General features: G+C 39.9%; 1 protein-coding gene across 1 annotated transcript in view; it reads right to left on the minus strand.

The window, feature by feature from the left end:
- CAV3 (caveolin 3) overlaps positions 1-10,642 on the minus strand; it is a 41,182-nt gene extending 30,540 nt beyond the window's left edge. The window contains exon 1 of the mRNA XM_069206338.1: positions 10,330-10,642. Within this exon, the coding sequence (XP_069062439.1) occupies positions 10,330-10,440 (111 nt within the window). The 5' untranslated portion in view covers positions 10,441-10,642. The remainder of the gene's footprint in view (positions 1-10,329) is intronic.
- Between the last annotated feature and the right edge of the window lie 224 nt (positions 10,643-10,866).

Below are 10,866 nucleotides of genomic sequence, written 5' to 3' on the forward strand. Positions count from 1 at the left end.
GGTGACATGTTAAACAATCAAACTAAAAAAATACTACAGTTAAAGAAATAAAGAACCAAAATGTTTAAAGCTGAGTCAGCTTAAAAAAGATATATTTATTAAGTAATGTGACTCAAAACATAAGACTATTGGATGTAGGGATCAAAAGAAGAAACCAAAATGTGTCTGTTTTCCAGTGAATACAATGGAAAATTCACTTTCGATGGAAGTCTAGGGAATGCAGTAGAACCAGTACGTGGGGGTACACAGGAATAGGGTCAGTGCATGCACTTTGCCTGAATTTGATGATTCAGCGTATTCAAAGCTTGTTCTACGGGTTTTTGAAAGCTTTCTATAGAGAAATTAATTCAGTGTGGCAAACCTGATAACAATGTCAAGCGAGGGCTATAGGAGGTCAGATATGCTGACTGAGAAATTACATGGGTAACCCCAAAGTTGCTGCAGAACAGCTCTAATCAGGACATAGTGAATTTTAACAACTGTTTCTCTAAGTAAGGGAACTAGATACTTTTGATAGTTTTATGTTGATAAGTTCTATGTAGGTGGATTTGTCAGGAGTATTTTCAAGTCAGTGGAGCAAGTCAGCTGTCAAGATCTACAGAGTAGAACATTCTGAAGTTTGCTCCCAGTCTATATTTTTCAAAGTTTAACGCTACAAAGACAATTTCTTGCAGCTACTATCCTCCGGGGTCTCCAACCTTTTCTTTAATAAGAGCTACTTATTTTCAATGAAAATCATCCTGAGCTACTAGCGTTAGTGAAGTGATAGGGACCACCACATCCAAAATTGTCAGACGTGACCAAATCAATGCATTAAGCAGGGCTGCCAACAGTGAAGTAAAAAAGCTACGTGGAAAACACACCAGCCATAGCAATAATCCTCCATGGCACCAAGGTAATAATTTGAGTAATAAATCTCTCCAACTCAAATGACAGATGGAAATTCATTTTGAAAATGTTGCTATTTTTCTCCAAACATCAACTCATGTACTCTGAAAATACCTATTTTCACCTAAAATACATGCTTTTTAATGTTGTTTAAAATATAATAATTCCACCATGCAGAAGCCTCTTCATTTGTAGGCTAGACTGCACACAGAAGAGCTACTCACAGGTAGCTGGAGAGCTACTGGTAGCTCACAAGCTACTCATTGGAGGCACCTGGTCTTGAGGCAAGCACTTAAAGCTTCAGAACTGCATGAACCTATCCACAGAAACCTCTGCACGTGACAAAAAATTACAGTACTTACTGATCTACTGAACAGGAAAAGGCTCCCTTTGCTTCAGCTCCATCTGTACCCTCAAACTGCAGGACGAAATTCAACAAGCATGACCAAGCATTTCTGGAAGGACTCTAACAAACTTTGGAGCAAGGATTCAGCTATAAGTAGCCTGACATATTTCTTTCCCAGGCATATTCAGGAACATTCTTCAGCAAAATAGAGATTTCCACTTTTCCAGTAAGGTTCTGTAGAAAATCAGCAATGCATGGCCTATAAAGTGACTAGTTTCACATTCTTCTGCAGGTACCACACCCCTGATTCATTAACTAACTAATGCAATTCCACAGCTAGCTGAAAACCAACATGTTTCCAATCTACCTGAACTACACTAAGCATTCCTTTGCCTATCCCCGTCTTCTATTGCTCTTTCACTCTCAGCTATCCTCAGGCCATTCCTGCTTCCACTTTCCAGTGCCTTGGCCATGCTTGCATTCTGCTCACGCATGTGCTCCTCCTATCCGCCTTGTCATGTCCACTACTTTGTTGCACTATATACTGCTCCATCTTCTACAAGCAATCTCCACCTGCCTGTTGTTTATATGACATCTTACCTTCCAACCTTAGCTATGTGGTATCCTGCTCTTCTCTGTTTTTCTTTTGCCTCCTTGTAGAAGATTAGAGCCATACCCTTTTTTCCAGGTACCTCGCTGATACAGAACTTTATTACTTTCATTCTTGCGGTTACTATGTTTCATTTAAGGGATGCTGATTCCTTAGTGGTTCTGGTTCACAGTGCAAATTAACAATGTGTGAAGTAGCGCTTCATGAAAATTTATAAATTTGGTCATTTGAATAACATGCTGAAAGTTTCTGAACATAGATGCTTGGGGCTGGCATATTTACTTGAATTTAACTGGTTGTAAAGCAGCAAGTCTATCTATTGATACTCCAAGTCTGACCTAACATTTCTTAATGTTGAGGTGCCTGTATGCTGACCATTGTTATCTGACTTTTGGATGATAAATTGGTTGAGAACAGCCTGAAGGCAAGGAATGCATTTCGGTGTAGCTGGATGCTGGATCGTCCTACTGAAATATTAGTAAATATACATAATGTTGTGTTACACATTGGGGAGGCCAAAGTGCCACATGTGGTCAGATTACTGTGGCATGGTTAATTTGCTGAAACTAATGCATTTCAATATGGCTGCATCATGCACCACTATGCAATTGAATTAATTTATTGCAAAAAGACTAGCGTAACCCCAAGGTTCACCAGCCAATTGCTAATGCAGTTTGACCCGTTCGCTATTATGTTCATGAAAATAATTGTCAATGTGGTTGGGGGCCATTATGAAAACATGGGCACTGTGAAGGTTTCTCAAATTTCCTTCTGGATTGCTTGACTCCACGGTGCCATTCTCCACTTAGTATACACTTGGGAAGTGTCAAACGTATCATTTAGGGGCTGCCAGTTGGAAGGAAAAAGCCAAAAAGAGCAGGGAAATGCTCCTCTGTATTCTGGGGAATTCTTGTTTGAAGATTGTAAATGTTTTAGCAGTTGATAAGCAAGACACCTAAACCACCCTAGGTCAGGATTAGGATACCATTGGTTCTTCAGAATTGGAATTCCAGGCAGAAATCCAGCTGAAAAGCAGAGCGAAAGTCAGGGACAAAAAGATTAACATACTGGGCAAAGAACACAATGAAAAGCAGGGATACTAATTCATTGTAATGCATCCATCTCACGGTCAAACCTCCTTAAATGTGGTCAGAGTTGGAGAGTACATCACAGGAAAGAAGTTGGCACTGTGTTTAGGAACAATGCACATTTGGAAGTCAACCATCTTAGTAGGAGTAAATGTAAGGTTAGTCACACACGTTTCTCAGGAATTTATGCATTAGTTCAGTCGGCAGATACATCAACGGCATCTTTCAAGCATACAAAGAAGCCCGTTATATATTCCTCTTTTCTTCTCTGCTCTTATGCCCTGTCTACTGCCATCCTGGCCCAATGTTCAATGCAAGCTGCAAAACTTATATTTTAGTGGGCACATACAAGAATAGCACCTTTCAAGCACACAAAGAAGCCCGTTTGACGTACCTTCTTTCCACAATGCTCAGAGCCCTGTCCACTGGCCCGAGGGTGCACATTCTGTGCAAGCCATGGAACAACCTATTCGCTGAACGTGGCTGTCGAATTGACACCAAATGATGGAGATCATTTAGTAGACGTGCTGTCAAAAGAATTCATTCTGCCCTCGATTACATGGGAGAAGGCTTAAAACATAATTTGATATTGAGTTTAAGTCAACTAATCTGCCTTGAGAAAGCTGCAGGGCGGTGTTGGTTGTAACAATTAGGAACATCACTTGTTTTGTGAACCATAAGATTGGACAATAACTTCTTTAGTAATAATATGTGAAATACATGTTTTTACTTCAAAAGTTTTTGGGGTTGGACTCTCACCTCTTCAACTGTTTATGAACTTTCTATTACAGTACACAAAGTAGCAACAGAGTTCAAATGGTGCACCTTTAGAGGTTGAGTGCTGGCACTTTTCTTATTTTATCTCATTTTACAGATTCCTTAATAGCTTCTATATTTAATACTTTAATTTAAAAAGTAATAGCAGTTGTTTTGCATGCATCTCCAGCAGTTTATTAAAAAGATAGCCTTTGGTAAATGATTCATTAAAAGCATTAGTGGGTTCTTGGCCCAAGTTAGGCAAACAATGAATTGAATTCTTTTAGTACAGCCTGAATCGTGCCAAAGAAGATATCTAATTTGTCCTATGAAGTGATATATTTATATTTGCTACCTAAATAACAAACATACTCTCAATCATAGCAAGGGTGTGGGGTGCTGTTAAGTGATGTGAGGTAATTGCCGTCAAGTGAATCGGGCCATGCTCCCAATTAACTTAAAGCCACAAGTCCACGAGGCTGAGCTAAATCAAGTTATGTTTATGTCTTTAGTGAAGTACATACAGTGGCTAGGGCTGTAACTCATCAGAATGGTAATTCAACAAATTGGATGCTGATTAAAGTAAGTATATAAGTTTGAGTTATCAGTGGTGAAAAGTAGAAGGCTTTGTTAATTATAAAATGAAAAGAAAAGTGCTGCACTTGGAAGTGGCAGTCTTGCTGTTTTATCGTGGTTTAAAAAACACGCTAGTTTGTCAACTCATTTAATGATATTCAGTTTATTGACCCTAGGTAGGCTAGTGAGCTGGACGTGTCACACAGATGTTACACACACGCTTCTACTTCTGTATTGGCGTGCCAGTGAAAATAAATTTGGCACAATTATGTATGTTATTCAGAGCAACTGTACTACTAGGCTACCATTCGTCTATTTGGTACTGCAGTGCAAAGTGAAATTCGGTGTTATTACCAGAGTTCAGAGAAATTGACATGAGAGCAACGCTGTTTGCTTATTAACTAATGCATGTTGCAATTGGTTTAAACAGGGAAACAATTCTGCTAATAGACAGGAAGTTTCTTAACTGCACAAATTTAACCCATTGGACCTAGGTTTTGGTAAAAACGTAATTTTGAAATCAAACACGGAAAATAAAGCATCATGCCATAAATCATAAATGCAGATGTGCAGAGTGGCTGAAGGTTGGATGGGCTTCTGAGCGTTTCTTTGATAAAGAGACCAAGGGATACACCAAGGGCTAGATGTATGTTTTATGACACAAATGCGCTTGCACAAAATTCACAATTGACTACCAACTTAAAGTTGGTGTAACCCATTTGCAAATAGGAAGGGATCGCTAACCGGCCCATCCTTATTTGCTTATGGACAGAAAAATATTTCCGATGGATCACTGACTGCTCTTAAAAGATGAAACTTCAAAGTTTCATTTTTTTCCTTTTTAAATGCATTCCATTTTCCTTTAAGGAAAACGGGCAGCATTTAAAAAAAAAAGATTACTTTATTTAAAAACAATCACAGACATTGTGGTCTGCTGACCCCAGCAGGCCACCATCCCAGTGTTGTGAGCAAATCCCAGTGGGTCAAAAATTGCGACATACCTCTTTAATATTCATGAGGCAAGTCTATGTACGACCCACTACGAATCACTAATGAGACTTAAAAGGTTTTCATACATGAAGGATAGTGATTTCCTAGTAGAGACTCACAAAATATCGCAATTAGGTAATTGCTATTCCTTTTTTTGTATATCTGGCCCCAAGTGCCTACAAAGAAAGTGAGGAATTTAATTGGTAATTTAAATATTTCTTTATGTGTGTTGTTATTTACTGACATTGTGCGACTTTAAGGACATGATTAGTAGATTTACATGCATGATAATGTTTTATTCCACGGTTCTGAATGTTTACATGACACTGTTTTGGAACTGTATGGTGGATTTCCGATTCTTCTCAATTTTTATATTGTGATTCCATCTATGTGTCAAAATTTCTGATATCCTGATGGTTTAATGATTGCAACAGTACAAAATTGTACACATTTAATGTGGTAAGATGCAAAATGTGGTATTGCGAGGGTAGATGAGGCTGGCAAAGACCGTCCGCCTATTTATGAGGGGAGTAGCATTCGGGCCAGTGTCATGAAAAAGCAGTGTCATGTGATGCACAGTTAATAACAGTCAATGTATAGTGTTGCTTGAATTATGCAACAGGCGAGGACTAAATTATGTGGCAAGGCAAGACCTCCTATGCAACCTAAGGCTGCACGTTTTGTGATAGTGTTACTTCATTATTGTGCCTTTTTAATACATGCTAACATTCTCTGAGCACAGGTTTCACCTCATTAGTAATAGTTTTGTTACCCAATTATAACAATTCTCAGCCAAAAAGCTGCCAGTTAACATTTGTCAAGGGCCTTGCAATGTGCTGCAAAACGTTACGGCACATTTTCGTAACTTCTAAATCATTTGACTTAGATATAAAAACATTGTTAAACTCTGCAAATTTTTGGTCCGACTCCTGCACTAAAGCAATGTGGCTATTGTGTTATTGAAAATGGAAATTTACTAAAATGTTTAAAAATAAATCTGCAAATTATGTATCTGATGATGGTTTCTTTGGTAAATGAGTCAAATCCACAGAAAATGTGAGCTTGCTCCCATTACTGTATTCGTAAAAGTCTGCAAAGGCTATTCTTGGTGATATCCTGCCACCCCATCATATCAGGGTCATGTAATTACCCCAGCCAATAATGGACATCAGTGGAATCAAGCAGTAACAAGGCTCAGTTTCTGCAGTATTAATGAGCATGCTGCAGTATGCATATAATTCCTTAGCAGCCCTGTTCTTAAGACCAGGTAGCGCAATATAGGCCCAGACTAGAACATAATAGTACATTTATTAGTCTATAAGTCAAGTCTTTCTTCATACCGCAAGATAAAACACAGGGCAGTGTGATGCTGGCATGGAATACCAGAGCACCGAGAACATCGCAATGTACATGGTATGCCCCGAGTAGAAGATCTTCATTCCGCCATTATCTGCCATTTTCTGAAGAGCAGAGTAGCTGGATGAAGTGTGAAATGTCCACCATTAAACTTTTATTCACTGCACTCAAGTTTAGCAGATGGTTTACGCCGCCCCCAGCCGTGACGGATATCTTGTCCACTGTATCAAAAGTGTCATTGTAATGCGGCGGAGAGGATATCCATCATGTTTGTGATGAAGCAACCCATATGCTGAAGTCTAAACCAGGCCCTTGATAAGGTGCAATGCTGTCTCCATCCATGCAAGTCATTCACGTGGGGGTGAGACTGCACTGGTGGAAAGGGAAGTTTTATTGTTGAGAAATGAGAAAGGCGTGGAGGTGGTAGACATAAAGAAACTGGAAACATTATTTGAAACAAGCAAACTCAAGGAACAGGTAGAAAGATTAGGAACAGGACACTGTGATGAGAGACATTAAGAAAAAATACTTAAAAGAGAAAATTTAAGCAAAGGGTACAAAAAGGGAGTTACAAAGAGAATAGAAGGAAACTAGAATTGACAACTGAAGGTAGTGACAAAGAGAAGGAAATACAAGCAAAATTCTCTTTGAGCACTGGAAAAACACCAGCCCATGATTTTTATGCAACAAAAAAAGTAAACACGAATATAAACAGATTTTTACAGTATTTGAAAACATTGGAAAACTGTGAAAAATATCAGAACTCAAATAAAAAAGAAACTCAAAAACTGGAAAGCCTACTTATCATGTATCCTTTCTTAGCTTACAACTCTCAGCACCTTTTTCTATGCCTCATGCCCTTATCCTATGGGAACCCATCGCTTCCCAGTTACATTTCTTCTTGTACACAATTAAATTTTTTCGTGTAAAGTCACATTGTGTTGTATGATCAGGTCCATGATGTAGTAATGATTTTAAAAAATCTATATATTCACCAATAGCTAAGGTAGTAGAATGGAGCATTACAACCACCTTTAATCTCTGAGCAGGGGGTCTGAGTGATATTTTACGCACATTGCAGACAACAGCCTACATTTCTACGTCATTAATAGTTCACAATCCTCTGGACAATTGACAGTGCACGAGAGGTCGGTGTCTTAGCTATGAGGAGTTACTTGAGAGAACAATTAATTTAATATGTCTCAGATGATCATAAGGTTGGAGACATTTGCAAAACCTAGAGGGCATGGACTGCTTAGTCTGCATTACTCGAGTGATTGTCATACGGAATGCTGTGCTTGATGCCCATGAGACCTACAAGCACAACACGGGTGGGGGACAACTAACCCAGATCAAAACACTTAGATGCTTTGCTAAATAACACAGCCTTCTAAAAGAAGGAAAGAGCACCTAAAGCATGAACCTATAGAAATCAGTTGATTTTAGATTCTCAGGTATGCTCAAGAGTTAAGTGACAAAGCAATTGCGACATTTACCGACATGGGTGTGAGAAATCCAGTACAGACCGAAGGCTGACATTAAATAACTGGCGAGCTGCCCATGGAACCATGTTTAAACTTAACTGGAAATTCAGATGACAACTCGGAAAATATATACTTTATCACGAAGTAAGAAGTACATCTTCGTTAATGATAAAGTACAGACAATTGACCTAAGAATATCATTTTGAAAAGGAAGTGAATTGAGTTAATAAAATAATTTTCGGGAAACTGGTCATTGTATAATTTGTGTGCAGAAGGACCTGTCATTACAAAAGTCCCCAGCTGAAGACTTCAAAAGCTAAGATAATAGAAGGATACAGCCATCCTATTACAATGATGGAGCTGCAAGACTTGATATACAGATGTTAGATCTAAATGATGAGAACGTTTATAGGTGGAAACTCTTGATTGGCCAAGGACAGATCCCGACATCCTTGCAGCTAGGCTAGGCTGTTTCTGCCATGCTCCATGCCTCGCCTTAACTCTTACGTGGTACAGGAATACCAAGATGCAATGGTGCAAACATATTTTATTAGAGTAGCCGAGTTTGACAATTAGTTCAATATATAAAATCAAGTAACTGTATACATTAGTACATAAAGCATTTTAAAGAATTTGTTAACGACTGACAGAGTCCAAGCATCTACAGTTCTGAGAACAAAATGCACCTGATTTTCCTCTATTAACTAATCTAGCGATCTTTCCTCTAGCCCCACTTCAAGGATACTGTACAAAAAACATGTGCAGTATGTTCAAATAGAGATTCAAGTGATCTTTAACTTTTAGAAAGTATTTTCGTCTCGTCTGTTCTAGCTTAATTGTGTTTAATGTTCCAAAAATGTAACCTATTACTAAATATGAGAAAGGCAAGCTACATTTTCTGCTCAGAGTTAATAAGGTGAATATTACAAAAAGTACATTATATAATTTGTAACTTGCAAATATGTGCCACTCGTCTCTCTAGTGCTTAGCAAATATCATTTTTCCTGCAGATAAATTAACGCAGGGCTCATAAGAAATGCTCAGAAGAAATACTCAAGTACCGCTTAGTAGCACTACAAGGGACACAATTATCTTTAATTGTGTTATAAACACTGTACTAAACACTTAAATAGTTGTTAAGATTAATAAACCTATCATGTCAATGAGACCTCTGCAGATTATGGTAATGACTATATGGGTGCGTGGGACCAGGCAATTTAGATATTGCAAACTTTAACAGATCGCAAACAATTGTGTTAAACCTCAATTTCCAGAGCCAACGTGTTGACGAGGCAGACAACTTTCAGCACATCAAACATACCAGAAATAAAGTCAGATAAGTAAAGAGTATCCTCAGTAACTAAGTTCTAGATCAGCAGAACTGTTTAAAAATGTATTACAACAAATTCAGAAGTACAGGATAATTGCTATGAAGGCTTAGCAAAGGCAGCACTACATGCATAAATGCTAAATCGAAATAAAAAATATAAGATAGAGCGGCCCGAGATGGCTTCAGGATTACGCTGCCTCTGTATTCTCTGCTCGCACATTTAAATACGGCAGCCGAGTGTTTTTGAGGAGAGCTTTTGGCACCGGCGCGTTTGAATTTACAAATTAAGCACTGCGATAAGACAAAAAGTCGGTGTGTCATGGCTCTAGCGCAAGGAAGGAATTGGCCCCACTGGCCACTGTCTCAACTGTGAAATGCAGCAATAATCAGGGTACAGTGGAATCTCAGGCCTGTAGGCCTCGGTGTCGCTGCTCCTGCTGCACCAATGGAAGCAACGCCTCAGTGGATATGAAAACTAAAACTCATGCAAGAAAACAGAGCCAAATATGCAGTTTGTGAAATTGTAGAGCCAGGGAGAGGTTACTTGGGTGACCGGATCATGCTGCAGGGAAAATGCACAGCAGAAGGGCACACCCTGGCTTTTCAACAGTTTGAGAAAAATATTACATTTCAGTATTTAAACGTTCAAGAACAGGTCACCTTGTCTCATACAGAACAGCAGTTTAGTAATAGCATCGAACAGAATGGACTTTACAGATAGTGCAATCGTAACCCGGGCCCTCTATATGGCCCCGTGGAAACTTAGAATTTAATAACATCGAGACAGGCAAATAATATAATGACATAGTAGCGATTCCTGGTTATGACGTCAGGGCAGGCTAACTAACCGACTGCTGCTGAAGGCCCCGCTTAGCTGCTGGTCCCCGCTGCATGTATGTACGTACCTTCACGACATCCTCGTTGATCCGCTTGGGATCTCTGTCCACCAGGTCGATCTCCTTCGTGTTCAGGTCCCGTAGGATCTTCTCCTCGTAGAAGCTCTGCTCTTCCGACATGTCTCCTCTTCTAGGCCGGGGTGCGGGTGCGGCTGACAGAGGCTCCCAAGCTCCGAGGCTCTCAGGCCGGTGGCGCGCGAGGTGGACGGTGGGTTGCGTGGTCGGGGTCCCTGGGCGGTGTGAGCTGCTCTCGGCTGCGGACCCCACCCTGCGTGCCACACGACAGCTGCCTCACATAACTTCACCCACTCCCGAGCTAAAAATGAGATCCGAGCTCGCACCAGGGTCTGAAAGCATTCCAGGCCTGGCACCGCCTCATGCTACATTTCACACCGCCCGGACGGGCATTTCTGAGGCCGACACGGGGATTGTCGTCTCTCTGTGGAGGGAAACCTGCTGGTTGGAATATCTGGGGATCTCGAGGGCAGAATAGCACAGATTCAGTTCTAATTGTATGAATAATACCGTGTTTTAATGGCGCTTCCA

Source organism: Pleurodeles waltl, chromosome 9 (genome assembly GCF_031143425.1).
Source record: "Pleurodeles waltl isolate 20211129_DDA chromosome 9, aPleWal1.hap1.20221129, whole genome shotgun sequence".
Lineage (NCBI taxonomy): Eukaryota > Metazoa > Chordata > Amphibia > Caudata > Salamandridae > Pleurodeles > Pleurodeles waltl.